Source organism: Colossoma macropomum, unplaced genomic scaffold, assembly GCF_904425465.1.
Source record: "Colossoma macropomum unplaced genomic scaffold, Colossoma_macropomum, whole genome shotgun sequence".
Taxonomy (NCBI): domain Eukaryota; kingdom Metazoa; phylum Chordata; class Actinopteri; order Characiformes; family Serrasalmidae; genus Colossoma; species Colossoma macropomum.
Genome location: NW_023494810.1, coordinates 11,633,358 through 11,649,125, shown reverse-complemented (window position 1 = coordinate 11,649,125; position 15,768 = coordinate 11,633,358). Strand labels below are relative to the sequence as shown.

At 36.2% G+C, this 15,768-nt stretch overlaps 1 protein-coding gene across 1 annotated transcript; it reads left to right on the top strand.

Annotated features, from left to right (window-relative positions):
* Window positions 1–1,384: 1,384 nt before the first annotated feature.
* nuf2 (UF2 component of NDC80 kinetochore complex) lies at window positions 1,385–13,256 on the top strand. The gene is made up of 14 exons (XM_036559609.1): window positions 1,385–1,442; window positions 3,826–3,953; window positions 4,051–4,125; window positions 5,311–5,387; window positions 5,642–5,703; window positions 6,381–6,478; window positions 7,040–7,113; window positions 7,248–7,341; window positions 7,518–7,580; window positions 7,769–7,906; window positions 10,051–10,191; window positions 11,274–11,449; window positions 12,458–12,593; window positions 12,746–13,256. Exons 2-14 carry the CDS (start codon window positions 3,831–3,833, stop codon window positions 12,851–12,853), a joined length of 1,365 nt encoding a protein of 454 aa, XP_036415502.1. The 5' UTR covers window positions 1,385–1,442; window positions 3,826–3,830; the 3' UTR covers window positions 12,854–13,256.
* The last annotated feature ends 2,512 nt before the right edge of the window (window positions 13,257–15,768 follow it).

Sequence of the window (15,768 nt, the reverse complement as noted above, 5' to 3'; positions counted from 1 at the left end):
TAGTCATATCTGCAAACATACTAGCTACATTTCAGCTGCAGTTCAAATCTGGCCCACAGATTTGTTGAGATTTTCTAACATGGCCCTTTTACTCCTTAGGTTTGACACCCCTGTCGTAATGGATTCCAGCTCACTGATGCTTTCCAGCTAAAAGCAGACTTTCCCAATCTGGTAACAGCTCTCGGCACCTGAAGGCTAATCTAACCACTGAAATGAAATAAAAAACATCATTATTATTATTATTATTTATATATTATTATATTATATTACAATTTCAGTTCTCACTGTTACGAATGTAAGCCTTTTTCCAATTAATTTTAATGGAATGAATAATTTAGTGGTACAGTTCAGTTTTTGCTGGCTGGTAAGACTTAAAGAATTAAAACGTGTCATTTTCATTTGGATTAGCACGTTTTATCATTACATTTTTTTCATGGTGGTAACCTTTTTCCTTTAGAACAAACTCAAGCCATGAATTCTTACTGGTGAGAACGGAAATCTTACATGCCAAAATAATATCCCTGTCAGTAAAGCTGAATTATGTCATCAGAAAACAAAAAAGATGGATTAAAAGATAAAACGGCTGTTTGTTAGAATGAACGACTCCCCATTCCCAGTGAAGGAGGGCGGGGCTTGTACGAGAACGGGTGGGAAACAAAAAAAACAACAACCTAATCCAGCGCTGCTTAGGTGTCCTAGCTCTCCGCCTGACTCTTTTGCTGCTGATTATACTGTCCTATACATGGGTACTTATATCTGTGGTCTTACATACTGTAAGGAGCGTACTGTGAATTTGCCGCGTGTTAATCAAATAACACTCCTGAATTTACTCATCTGTGGTCATTTAAAAGCTTAACTGAGTGTCAATCTTAACCCACTGGCGCATTAAATTGATGTTTTAGAGAAGAGAAAGGCCTTCAGACTTATTAAAAAAATGTCTCCTCATAATGTTCTGCATTAACTCATTAACTGCATTAATGTATGTATTATCACCTTTTTTAGAAAAAAAAACCTTTGTAGAAACATTACTTTCGCTTTATGTTAATGTATACTTTATTACCATATGTATTATTTAAGTATATGGTATACATTTTACATACTGTAATTTCTATACTTAACGTTGTGCTATTTAATTAATTTATTTTGTATTATTATACAATATGATATATTTGTTTATTTTTGTTTTTGTTTATATTTGTTATTTACGTTATATATTTTACATATTATAAAATATAACAAATAAGAAAATAATATAAAATAAAATTATATTCGGTGGACATGAATAAAATAAATAAATCTAAATAAAATACTGTAAAAATGCCTCCGAGCAAAAACGCGCTGAGTGGCAGCGCATGCGCTCTGTGGCACTGGCCGCTGTCGTTAGCGGAACTGACGTCAGAGGCGCCGAAAGTTTAAATTCGTTGGTGTTAACGGCGGCGAAGGTAAAAACTGTTACGGTTAAAAAGGTTTGATTGTCGAGTTAAATGCATTTTATTTCTTACTAAAATGGCTGAAGCGAATTCAGAAAGAGATGGTAACTTGTTCTTATTTGCATTAAGCCGTTTCCATCATTAACGCAGCTCTCAGCCGCCCTGCTGTAGCGCTTACTGTTAGTTGTCAACAAATAATGTAACGTTAACGGTCGTTTCGTCACTTGTACGCACTGTTTTTCTGTATTATTATTAGTTTTTCTTTATTATTATTATTATTATTGGTCAGTTAGACAATAAACACAAAGATTTCGCGACATTAAGTATGATTTATGTGTGGATACACGAAGCTCAGTTCGGCTGCTTAACGTTAGTAGCTATAATTTCCCGTTCCACCTTAAATGGTTCAGCAGTTACATTCTGGCGCCTCAGGCTCCATTTAAGGTGGAACTGGAAATTACATTAAGAAGCAAAGATTCGGCCTCGTGGTGATTACTTTTGTAACAAATCAGTTTTTCTGTTGCAAAAATGAAGTTTCGCATAGTTGAGCACTCAATTTGTCCTACCCATCGAGCTGTCCTACTGAGCATGCGCATATCATTACTATAGGTAGTAATTAAATGTTTCACACGCTTTCTTGTGTTTTAGTGTTAATTCAGTACATACTCCGATTAATATTATTACTCCCTGATAAGGTGATTTGGGCGATCACAATATCCTAATTATTTTAATGCTGGTGACGTTACTGATAAGGAGATTTAGGCTAATTATCTTACCTATAGATTTCACTGCTGGTAGCATTTTCTGACAGGATAATTTAGGCCATCAGAATATCTTAGTTATTAAAGCTATAACTATAAGGCGCTACTTAAAAATATGCGGTACGGTAGGATGTTTCGACAATGTAGCACAATTCGGTTGAATTGTTTTACTGGAGCAAATTGAGGTGCGATTTAGAAACTGAGTTATCAGTATTTGTGGCTTCTGTTGACCAAACCTTCCTGTAGATCAGAAAGCAAAGTTAGAGAGGTTGCTCAGTGTGGCGGTGCCAGTTGATTATCTTCTGTGCTTCTTTCATGTGTTTGTGATTGAGTTAATCAGCTCATGCTTCCTGAGAGCCTTCACTCGCAAAAATGTCTTATAAACTAGACCCAACTTATTTTGTTTGGACTGTTTTGTTTTGTTTTGTTTTTCCTCTTAAAGTGAAATGCCATCTTTTTTTTCAAAATGTATGCATATTTCCATCGTTGAGATGTAAACAAGTTCAGAGTGGCTTGATGTGAAATGGTTCAGTGTAGGGAAACTTACTCAGGTTTCTTTACAGTGGTGGTGATAGGAACCAGGGGTCACAATAGCTACAACACAAATATAGCCATTTCATTTACTATCCAAAGCCATCAGTGAACCTACATGTGTCTTCTGAGTTTTATATGGAATGTTGATAACGGGTAATTATTAGTAACTCTAGAAACAAAAGGTGTATTGGGGACTTCTTTGCCTTATAACACCCAACATGTGTGTCTCCACCATTAATGAATTTTAAAAAGTACATTGTAGCCCAAAAGCTTCTCAAAACTATCTTGCTATCTTACAGCATCAGGCAGCATATCCATAACTATTTCATGCAGTAACGTTTTGTGATGTAGTTTTTCCAATGTCTAATTCCCACCACTGTGAACAATTTTGTCTTGGTAAGTTTCTCTAGAATAAAACATTATACACCAAACTACCCTGAATTTCTTTTTGTTCTTAGTAATTGACTTATGGAGAAATTCTGGAAAATTGGTGGGATTCCCTTTTAAAATGGCACAAAAGGGAACCTTACTCAGTATAGTAAACATGAACCAGATTTTCAGAAAGGAATTTTACTCTGTTTTTTATCTTCTGAAGCCCCAGCAAATGGCATTAGTTAACGGTCAGGTTCTGGATGCACTGAGTGTGGTACGGAGCCCCTGAAGTGCCGTTGAGGAAATAAATTTGCAACGTCGTTTTCCATTGCAATGTTATTGCTTTCCCTCACAAAGGTCCCTTGCAATACTTATTTGTTGCCTTGCAAAAGTTTTGCATTCTCTCGCAGAAGTTTTGCATTTCCTTGATAAATCCATTGCAGGGGAATACGAATGTCATTACCTTTTTAAATTATTTGTTTATTTGTGTTTATGTATGTATTTACCATGGCCCCTTAAAGGCTCCGTGATGACGTGCACAAAAAAAATTATAAAAACAAACCACTTGGCAACAAACGGTTTTTTTTTTATGGTTATTGTCATGAATTTAAGGCTAACTATCTACTGAGTATTTTGCTAAAACTCAATCAATATTGAAGTATGTCTCATGATATACAATTATAAATGATAATTTGGTCATCTTGATTTTTTTTTTCCTTTCTTTGTAGGAGTTATGATGGAAAACACATTCCCAGTATACAAAGTAGATGCCATCGTGCAGTTTTTCCGCACCGATGTTTTGACGGGCCAGGAGGCAAAACACTTTGCTAAAAGTGATATCACTCCAAACCCAAAGGTGAGCTGAAATTTTGGAAGCAACCATTTTCCTTCAAAGTGATATGATAGTTATCTACGTACACGTGTTACTGAAATCTCACCCGTTTTCCTTGCAGCCAGAGGTTATACAGAGACTCTACATGAGAATATTGCATCTTCTCTATGGCTTTAGACCTGAATGCCATTACCTGGTAAGTATGATTGTACTTGTATTTGTTGTAGAGTAGCATTTTTGTGCCTGGCTTAGTTGTATCTCTGAAATGTGTAGAGGTGGTTAGAGCAGCCTTGAACCTCCCTCAAGTGAAGGTCTTGTTGCTTCAGTGAGATTGGGGATGCACAGTGATATCTGAATCGAAGCGGTTCTGGCAGATATTTGTTCAAAAAAAGATCGGCATTGTATTGTTGTCTAGATTTCACTGATAATTCAAAATGATATTTGATGACCTATTTGTTTTATTTATCTGCTCCTGAAGAGCAGAATGTTTAGCCAGTTCTGGGATGCCATGCTAAATTGTCTGCATTTTGTTATTTTACTGCTTTTCATCTCTACAAATAAACATTAGCTTTCTCTGTTATTTTGATCTATGTGATTATAGTCCAAATATTTACACTTTATGAAATGTTTGTGTATCTGCATTGGCCGATATGTATGTGAAAAATCAGATATCGGCCCCGAATTATCAGTTCATCTCTTTTCGAGTCAAGTCAATCTATCATTCAAGTCAAATAACTAAAGTAGAATAAAAGGGAAAAAGAGTAATAGATCTGCAGGGGAATTTTTCAGCTTAGGAATTTAAATTTGTAAGTCTCTGTTCTTCTCTTGTTGGTCTAAAATAAAGATAACAATCCAGAATGAGTCATGAGCTACAGCAAAGCAGCGCAGGAGCTGAACCAAAACAAAAGAATGAAGTTAAACCCAAAAAAAAACAGTTAGTATCCGAAGTTTAATGGTCAAAGTGGAACTAAGTAGATACATTTTCTCATATATATATACTTGAGTAATATTAAAACTATCATATGAAATATTCAATTAATTAGAACTGTGCTGAAGTACATGATTAGTGGGTGTAGTTACTTACCAACTTAGTTAGTTACCAACTACTGCTGTATAGCAGCAACTAATTAGCTGGATCACTTAAGAATTAACTTGGTTGTCTTGGTTGAATATGGTGGTGTGGTTCTTCAGGTTTTATTGATTATGATCAATTAAAATCTTCTGTTGATCACAATCAATTAAAATCAGGTAAAATATAGATGAATGAGTAAAAGAAGGCTGATGTCTGTAATACCAGAATCACATGGTCTCATGGATGAGACAATTAGAATAAATATCTCACTTGATTTCTTGTTGTTGTTGTTTTTGTTTGTTTTTTCAGGCTCCTCTGTCTGAAAACATCCAGTGCCCTATGTTGTATGAATGTGCCATACCAATTATGAGTGTTTACTTATCCATGTAAGTGGATTTTTGTTCTTTTGTTTGGGAACATTAGTAGATTATTCTAACTTGCTGACAGGTTCAGAACAAAATTTGCTAGTATCTCTGATGGGTACCTAAAATGTAATTAAACAGATGTTTTAATTTACTAAATGTTTACAGACGTGCATCTTAAGGCTGAAAGTGAACTTCAGTAAAAACATTGTTCCATCTTTCCTTGTGATTTCATATATTGACTGCAGTATGGATGAGTAAAAATCTCTTCCTTTCAGGTGCCAGTTTTTACCCATGTGCCATGTGTATGACTTCTCATTGAACGACCTGCTTAATCCGAGTGAGTATATGTGTGTTGTCGAAGTTTAAGTTGTTCTTAGACAGTGTTATCGTAATAATAAGTAACATTCTGTTTTTACAGCTGATCTAATTATAAAGTTTTCCCCAGTCCTGGGACGAATGTGTTGCTTATTTAGGTTTCATGTATCAAAATCTCACCTCTGCTCAGAAGAACACTTAGAAGCAAGTGGTTTTTGAGTTTGATGAGACTTAAATGTCCGCTTTAAAATTCTACAGATTTTCAAAATTTCTGCATAATTGAATCGTTAAGGGTAGTTTGAAGTAAAATGTGTTCTAAGAAAACTTGATAAGAATTGCTTACCATGGTGACGATAGGAACCAGACATTTAATGCCAAAAAAGCTCGCTTGCAGAAAGTTATTAGATAAGATGGTTACAAATGCATCTGATTCTCAAACATTGTTTTACAATAAGGTATTCACCTACCAAGACAAAGTAGTCCTCAACGAAAGATTTCAGATTTACGATTTTACACGTTTAGGTTCACTGGTGGTTTTGGATAGTATTTCTGTTGTGGACATTGCAACCTCTGGTTCCTATCACCACCACTGTAAAGAAATCTGAGTCAGTGGAATTAAATTTTTTCCTTTTTTATTTTGTTATTGGTTTATTGACTGCCCTTTATCACCTTTCCTTGTCTTTTTCCTTTTCATCACAGAGCCAAAACGCACAATCACCATTTTGAGTGGCATCCAGAACTTTCTACATTTCAGGAAGCAGAGGCTGGAAATAATTGCAGGGCATCAGCAGAGTTTTGTAAGTCTGCTGTAGGCATGACTAGGCCTGGCCATAATATCAGGAATGCTATACACCAGAGTCTTGAATTGATTGTCCATCTCATTAACCTCACTATAAAAGCAATGGTTTAGTAAAAATCTAATTTAGACAGTTTCCCTCTTACCTCAAATGTTGACCAGCCAAAACATGTTTGGGTAGACAGAGGTAATGTAGCTAACAAGCTATGGAATCTTATACCCTACCTAGCACTGGAGTCTGAATGCCTAAATCATAACTCATTGTCTATTTGTCTGATTTGATTAGCTAACAAATTAACTGGTTAAGGTAGGTGTGATGATTTAGGCATGCAGTTTGCACAGTGATAATTGAAGTGTAAGCTTACATTACATTGGTGGTGTAGCAAATGTAGACGCCACACATTTATTAGCTGATAGACTATATCTAGGCTACTTGAGAGAAATTGTCTTTGACTTACGGCCAAACTATTCTTTTAAAGGATATTGCTTTATCTGATTGAATGTAAAGCAGTGTGACTCCATATAATACTGTTTTAAAGCAGTGTTTTATTTTTCTTTACAGCGTGCAGAAATGGATAAACTTCAGGCCTACACTAAAGGAATTAAGGAAGCTGAGAAGAAGATCGAGAAATTGATGTAAATATTTCATGCTTAAACTTTGAACGAATGTCAGAATCTTAACAAGTCTGGGTGATATTCGATATATTTATAAAATTGTGGGTCCTTCTTTGAATCAATTTTTGTAATGCTTATGAACTTCCCGCACTCAGGATTATCCCACCTGAGCAGCAAGCAGAAGCAAAGGAACTGGCTGCAGCCCTCAAAGAAGTGAACAGTGCTACCATGCAGGAGTCTCAGGAAGTGGTGAGGTCATTTCTCCATATTGACCAGCAAAAAACCTTGGGGTTGTAGGTGCAGTGTGTACATATGGAGTAGTCTTTAAGGGTACCCACAGCATAAAAAGCAAGGAACCCAGTGAAATCTTGCATGTCTTTTACTACCCCAGACACTTTAACAGTGACGTTATTTTCTTCTTACAGAGCGCCATCAATGAACAGGTTGCGGAGTGCAAAACAGAAATTGCAGAAAGGTCACAGAAACTGGTATGTACAGGAACATTAGCATTTAACTGTTCACCTTCTCAGTTATATATCAACTGACGCAGTCTCTGTATCCTAAGTTCCAGCTTGACTGGTGAAGATGTTTACTGCATATGGCTACCTGTGATGGTGTAGTGACATAAGTTTAGAATGGATCCTGAACTTGTGTCTCAATCTTAAATGGTCTGCAGAGCCAGAGGAAATTAGAAGTGGCCACCCAGAAGGATGAGATAGCCAAGCTCAAGTCTCAGATCGTAGAGTCCCCTGAAGAGGTCAAGAATGAAATGGAGAAGATGAAGGAGAACATAAAGAACATCAAAAACTCAAAGGTAGGTAGCTATAGTTAGAGGTGTAATGATTGTATTGAATCAATTTTAGTGGGAAATACTGGTTGGGATATAAGAGGGTGAATGTCATTCAGTTCTGTAACAAATCTGTCCTCGAGTACTTGCTCGCAATGTTTTTTTTTGTTTTGTTTTGTTTTTTTTCATCAAATTAGGATAAAAGAGTGCAGATTTGCCCATCTTTACCGATGTACGAATTACATTGTGTACTTTTTACTTTGTAAACAAGCAGAGTTGAGCAAATGATGAACCCATGCATGAAATCAAGTGCCAGCTTACTCGTTGTGCAGTGAGTGCACTGCTCCCCCTACTGACTAGTGCTTTAGTGTTAAAATTACGACGACTGCAAAGAAAATGTGAAATGAGCATAAAGGCTTAGGTTTTTTTTGTTTGTTTTTTGTGTTTAATTTTTTTAATAGAATGATTTTGTGTAGTGATCATTTTCTTCATAATATTTTTAAATCATTGTTACTGAAGTAAAGTGTGAGGTTTCTGCACTAGCTCTATTTTTTGTATTTTAATTGGTCTGTGTCAGTCATATAAAACGAAATTACTGTTTATGGCTTTACTTTACACCAATGTTCATGTAAAAAGTACATCCACTTTTGTGCTGGATTGCCATGCACACAAAGTATTATAGTTATTTTCTCTTTTTAGTCCTATAATTGTAGTATTAGCATCATAGATGATATTTATAATAGTTTTAGTCAGATAGCTGCAAATCGAGCAATTTTTTTTTAGGTTGTTACTATTACACCCAAATTCACACTCCTCCCGGACATGAAATTAATCTGACCTATACGCCAAAGATTGGTGAAAGTTTTTGCTTGTAACTTTGATGAATTCAGGTCAGTGCGTGATGTGATGTTAGCTGTGTAGTTCTTTCTGTGGTATAACAGTATTTGAGCACTTTCAGGATTCAGCACACTCACGTGTTTTGTGAATTTAATGGAGGCTAAGCTCCGCCCACACTTTCATTTCATAAACCAATGAAAAGCTTTTTTCCTGTAGATTCTGAATAGAATTATTGCCTTTATCTTGACAGCATTCACACAAATGGTGCATATTCTTAGATCTCATTGAGCAGTGCGGTTTTGAAGCCCATTCCTATATATTACTAGATTCGTGTTTGAGTATATATTACAAAATTAACTGAACATTGTATAATAACAGTACATTTCACCTTTAACATCATCCAATGACTAGTTTTTATTTTTAACTTGCAAATGTATGCATATTTGATTAGAATATTTCCAATGGAAGCATTAAATACAAAAACAAATATTTAAATATCAGTAATCAATTAGCAAATATTCATTGTGTTTTTTGTATCTTTTCATTCTTTTTTGTGAAAAATATTTGTTTGGACAATACTGACATACATTGCAATACATATGTCAGTATTAGACAAGAAAATAGTATCATGCCATCTCTAGTTACTGTATGTGCACACTTACCTTCATGTCTGGGTCAAAAGGCAGGTTAAGTTTTAATTTACAGCTTTAAAGAAATTTATGATGCTTTTTTAATTTCTCTCCATATTCAGTAATAGCAAAGCCATATAGAACTACACAAATATACCACCCAAAATACATCACCACAGTAACACAGCAGCCTGGTAGCAGCTGAACCTGTTGCAGTTTAATGCTAGGAGGCGCCGTTCACACACAGAACGTTTTGGAGTAGGAAAATGGCACAAAGATAAGAAGCTGTGATAATCTGTTCATGCACATGCTTGATACTTATTTATCATGGAGGAATGACCGATAACATATCTAATCTGCATATCTAACATAAGCTTTTACCTTTGTTACAGTTTGTTTTTTTCCATGATATGTGAGTATGGTTTGTATTAATGGAAATCTGGCACTAGTGGGAAATATTTATGGTGAACAATTGACTTTTTTCTTAACCGAGAAAGTCAAGGGCCAACACAAAGGCTTCACAAACAGAAGATGCCCAAATATTGTAATTATCAGTAAACCACCAGGCGATATAAACATTTTTATCTCAATAGGGGATAATAAGTATTTGGATTGTGTAATGGTTGTTCTAAGTCAAGAATCTAAGCGACAGAAGACTGTCAGTACTTGAACTTGCTGTTCTGTTCTGCATGTGTTTAAATCTAGGAGTTGGCTGATGAGATGCTCGTGGACCTGCAGATCAAGGTGCAGTGTGCCAGCCAAGGAGAAACAGACATTCAGGTCATACTGAAGCAGCTACATGACCTGCAAGCAAGCATGTGCAAGACCAACCAGCAGAAGGAAGAGGTGAAATAGTGCACATATCCTGTCTTGCATCAAGCAGAATGTCTCTATTACTACTCTGATCAAAAGTGATTTTTCCAGAATGATGAACAGAGCTGGAGATGTTTTCTGTAATAACTGATATAGCTGTATAACCTTGATGATAAATAATACTTAAAAACAAAAACATGCAGAATGCTGTCTGTTTAAAAAGCGCTGGGCAAGTCTTCAAGCAGATAAGAAATTACTATAAATAGATACAGTACATTTATAATTTAATGCAATTTTGGGTGTTCCCAAAAATATATATAATGTGGATATATTTAATTTACTCTGTTTAAGTAATTATTGAAGAAAAATAACAGCAATGTAAAGCTTTAGAAACAATAAGCTTTAAAAGAACGGTTCACCAAAATGTCAAATTTACAGTTTCTACCCTTACCCAAAGTGTAGTTGAATGGCCAGAACATTTTTTTGGTGCCAGATCAATCAACTACACATGGGGCAAGGGGGAAGTTGGGTATACAGGTCATTCCTTTAAGCTCACTTTGACACGTTAGTACTTGTATCAAAGAATCATTATTATGGAAAACGATCCTCACTTTTTGAAACAAAGGTTTGATATAGAATGTGTGAATTGTCAGAACATGCTGCTCTCTCCCAAGTCCATACAGTTCTTATATAGAAACTAAGCTGCAAAAACAGCCTGTTTTGAATTCTTTCTTTTTGTAATAGCATGAAAACAGCACATTTACACACATCTTTCTATTTAGCTAACAACGGTTTAGCTCTGCCCATTCACACTGAGGTTATAAGGAGCATTTCATCCCAGACTCCTTTTTTTGTTTTGTTTTTTTTAATGGTGCTCAATTCATTGCAGCCATTCAGAACAGAGATTGGAAAAAATGTTTGTTTTTGGTACATAAACCCACACAAACATCACAAGTGGACCTCAGAGAAAAGTACAAGAAAACTGGAAGATCCTCAGATGCACTTTTAGATGTTTTGTTACTCGGGATCAAATCGATGTGCTGGATTTTAGGTCCATGTTTATCAAAAGTCACATCACACATTATCTATAACCAAACTTGTCTCTCTGTGGACAGGTCCAGAGCCTAGCAGCTCTCTCTGAGACTCTGCAGAAGGAACTAAAGGGACTTAGCAATGAAGAGGGTCAGCTGAAGAGAGCGCTGGCGATGAAACTGGACAAGGAGTCTAAGCAGCAGATTCGCCGTCAGAAGAAGAAAGAGCTGAAGGACCAGCATGTACAGAGCATTATTGGGTAAGCTTTGAGGCAGAAAGAACGAGCTATGCATTTATCACAGTATCTTTCGCATGTACAGTACTGTACTGTGTCTTTCATTTAGTAAATTTCTGGTCAAAACAGCCATCAAGTACAAGATTCTTTTTTTAGCATTAGCATGAAAAAAGCAAAAAACATTTAACAGAAAAGTATACAGAAGCCTCAATTTTTTTTCAGTATTTAGTTTACTATTTAGTCTACTCTTTACCTTTATTACAGCACCCATTCTTTTCAGGAGACGCACTTTTGGTTTTTCAGGGAAATCTCCAGGGCTATTTTTCCCCACCTCCAAAGTCTAAAGGCCCAGTCACACTAGTGTTTGCCAGTCAAATTTCTCTAGCGAAATTGAATTTGCATAAACTTCCAAAGCAAAAATAAATTTGGAGTGTGAAATCATATTCAACTTTGGTTAACTTTGACACACATTTGTGTCTTCTGCCAGTACAGCTACTGCTTTGGCTGGTTTGATTTCTAAGAAGATGGCTCTTCCTCCCCACTGGCTATAAATAAGCACATGAAAAAGAGGCTGCATGATATGCAGTCAGTTTGCAGAAACCTTACTTTTGTGGTTTAAAGATCAGTGTAGCACTGTGTTGTGAGTATATAATTATCTGATCTAATTAAGTTCACATTTGTGTTGTTACTGTTTATGATTCACAAGTGATACTGCATGCTAACTGCATCAACATGGAAGAATTTTTTTTTGGACCCCAATCTTCCAGACCAGCCTCGGTCACTCCCATTTCACAAAGCGACACAAACTGCAAATATCAAGTGTAAATGTGGGGTTTATAAGTTGGTTTTGTATTTTCTGCTACTCAAAATCCAAGTGATCCCAAACACATTCAGTGTTGATCATATCAGAATGAAGAGTGAAATGAAGGGTAGTCACTGACTTTTGCACAGTGCTGTGTCTAAAATATTTTTGGAAAAAGGAACACTTGGTTACTCTCAGTGCTTACTGATACAAATTTTGTTTGTGCCAAGGCAATATGACAAAATCCATGAAAAACGGGAGGAGATTGTAGATCGGATTAAACACATCAATTCGGAAACCAGACAGTTCAAGGAAAAGATGCAGAAGCTTCGTGATACCTGCAACCAGAACAGTGAAAAAGCCCAGGTATTCATTTCTGTTTGTTGCTACTATAGACAGTGCAACTGTTTTCCAGCTTGAACTCTTTCCGCATGTGTGCATCATTGCCAAGCAGTAGTTTGCCTTTTAGTTCAGCTGATCCGTGTAATAAGACTGATCATGTCTAATTATTTCTTTAGGCCATCTATGATCGGCTACTTACCACACTGGAGCAGTACCACAAACGCATTGAAAACATTGTGATGGAGGGCACTGCCGACATGATGAAAATGAAAACTGTTTTTTAGAATCATTCTGGAAATATCTATTCAAAGGTTTCTTTCCTTTCAGTGTTCTCTCTCTGATCTGTCCACTATATATGTTTCTTTGTAAATAACTGTGCTCTTCTGCCTTGTTCAATAAAATGTATTTTTGCTGTGTTACCTTTAGTAAGTTGAAAACCGTTGTTAAGTGCGTTTGCTTATCTCAGTTCAAATACTCTTCCATTTTTTCCCCTTGCTCTGTTAGAGGAAATGGCAATGCAAGTGTTCACAATTATACTTTCAATTAATGAGGGAAACATACGTAGTGTATTAGTTTAGACTGAATTTAGATTCATTTCTACCAGAACAATGGTAAATGCAGAACAATACCACTGTCTTTATACTGAAAAATACTGCCTTTTACTCAGAATGAAAAGGTTAATGGGGGGGGAAGATATAGCCATATGATTAATGATTAAAGTTTGCACATTAGCTAGAACTCTGGTTAATAATGCCCTAGAGATGTCCCTGTGAACCCTGAATAAAACAAATTAAAAGCCTGAGGCAACATTTTATTAGATTTTATTATTTGGCAAGATACTGTACCTGTGCCTGATGAGGCTACTGTACCTTTTCTCTGTATTCAATTCAGCTTGAGTAGTTTTTAACAATTAGTTAACATTAAATGTGATGAAAAACAGACTTGCACTAGTAGTTGTCACCTTTTGCTTACTCCTTACTTAGTGTTTTGGCCATCATTTAAACATATTTACATAATTTTACACGTGCGTTCGCATTACAAGCCTTGAACCTTCTAGGATGAAGTGGCATAAACCTGTTTTTTTTTTTGTTAATTAGTTTCTATATATTTTTTAAACCTTAATGTGATGCTAATGTTTGATGTTTTGAGAGCTGTATGGATCTATGTTTGATATTTTCTGATCAGATCTGAGCCACATTCATCTGGTGGTCCTTGGTCAGATACATGTCTAATTTGTAGCCGTGCCCCCTTTTATAGTAATGGTCAAATCAGTTATAATTTGGGGTTTTTTTTTTCCCGCGTTGCACATTTCATCATCGGCATCCAGTTTTTGTCAGTAATTGGCTGCTGAAGCATTAAAGCACAAGGCCTTGTTTCACCCAGCTCTTTTAAATCATGAGCTGCTGAGAGCTGATCAGAGCTAATGCTATTTGCATGAAGACTTGTGCTGCTACTCCATTCGTTTGTTGATCATGATGCACGTGGGTCATTCACGTGAACTTATTATAATGTGCACATGTGGCTGGTTTCAAGACTCTGGGGAGTGCATTAAAGACATGAGTCACTCAAATGTGACAAAAATTAAGGCAGGAAGGTGAGATCTGAACTGAGGAATAAGGCTTGCAAAATATATAATCAAACCTTTCCAACCTTTGGATGAAAACAGTTTGTGATGGTTTTCAAGGGAGAAAAAAAATCCTTGTACTGAGTAAACACCACCTGGGTGCTCCACTGATAATACAGTAAGGCAAGTTTATATAGCAGATTTCATACACGAAGTCAATTTATTTTGCTTTACATAAAAGCTAAAGACAAAGTGCTCAAGAATGAAAAGCAATAAGAAAATAAGGTGCTGAAAAGATAAAGTACAACAGCTCTAAGAAATGGAAAATGAAAAGTAATAAAGTACAAGAAAAAGGAGGAAAGGAAATTAAAACGAAAGTGTTATTAAAGTTTATTAAAGGTAAAGTGTGAGTCTTAAAGGTAAAATAGATATGAGATCAATGTTTTTAACTTGGATTTTAAAATTGCCACCATAACATCCCTCATGAATTTCTAAGCGTCCTATTGCGAAGTTTTCATTTTAATTGCTGTTAAGGTTTAATTACTGATGTTGGATGGTCGGTTCTGGATCACTCTAAATCATTCCAAAGGGACTGGATGGAGCTCCATCACTCCAGAGAACACAGTTCCACTGCTCCACAGCCCAATGCTGGGGGGCTTTATACCCCACTAGCCCACGTTTGGCATTGGACATGGGGACCTACTTTGTATTTCATTTTTTCCACGGGTCCACAGAAAACACTTATGTGATTATATGTACCAAAAACAGAATTCATGTTTTACATTACCATTTCGCAGCCTTTCTTTATCCCTTAGTAAGGGCTGGGGAGTGAATGTTATGTTTTGAAACTTATAACAGTGTGTTCATGCTTCATCAAACTCTTTTGTTTGAAAAAAAAAATAGGAAAATTAGATTTTGCATAATATAGTCTCTTTAACGTAAGTTTATCCACTAATCCACTAATTATAAGAGCTGTCTGGATACTTTTACAGCTACACCCTGGTTTCTCAACCTTAAGGCCCTATGTCACAACCGGTCACATGATGATAGTTTTACTTTGTCTTTTGAAGAGGAAATAGACGTAAACACCCCCCATGATCATGTGAATCTGTAATTATTCATTTAGCAATAGATGAGTCTACTGTACTGACACTTTTACAGCCATTCATTGAGCATTACAAGCATGCAGCCCTGGCCTACTGCTTCTGAAATCCAACCATTCCACACTTTATTCATCAGTCTTCATGTGTTCTTGCAGCAAGGTAATTGTAATTTAATGTGGTCTTGCAACTAGGGCACTGAAATTTCAGTCAAGGAAGTAAACCGGGCCTTGTTCTTTTTCTTTCTGCCTTTTATGGGTGCTTCAAGACAGCCTGTACTGGACTGTGTTATGGGAAATTGATTACATCATGGGACGTTCAGCAGTTTGTTGGGTTGTGTAATCCAAAAGATTTCATGTGAAATGTTTGGTTTGATTGGCCCTCAGGGACACAAATGTAGTAATATAAGTGGCAAACCGTGACCATTAAGGCTATGCCCTCAGTTTGGGCCATGAATGTCAAAAGCTAAGGGGAAAAAACACCTCTGCAATAATGCTAATTCCTGTCAGCGCCCCAATGGGATTCTAGAGCTAAT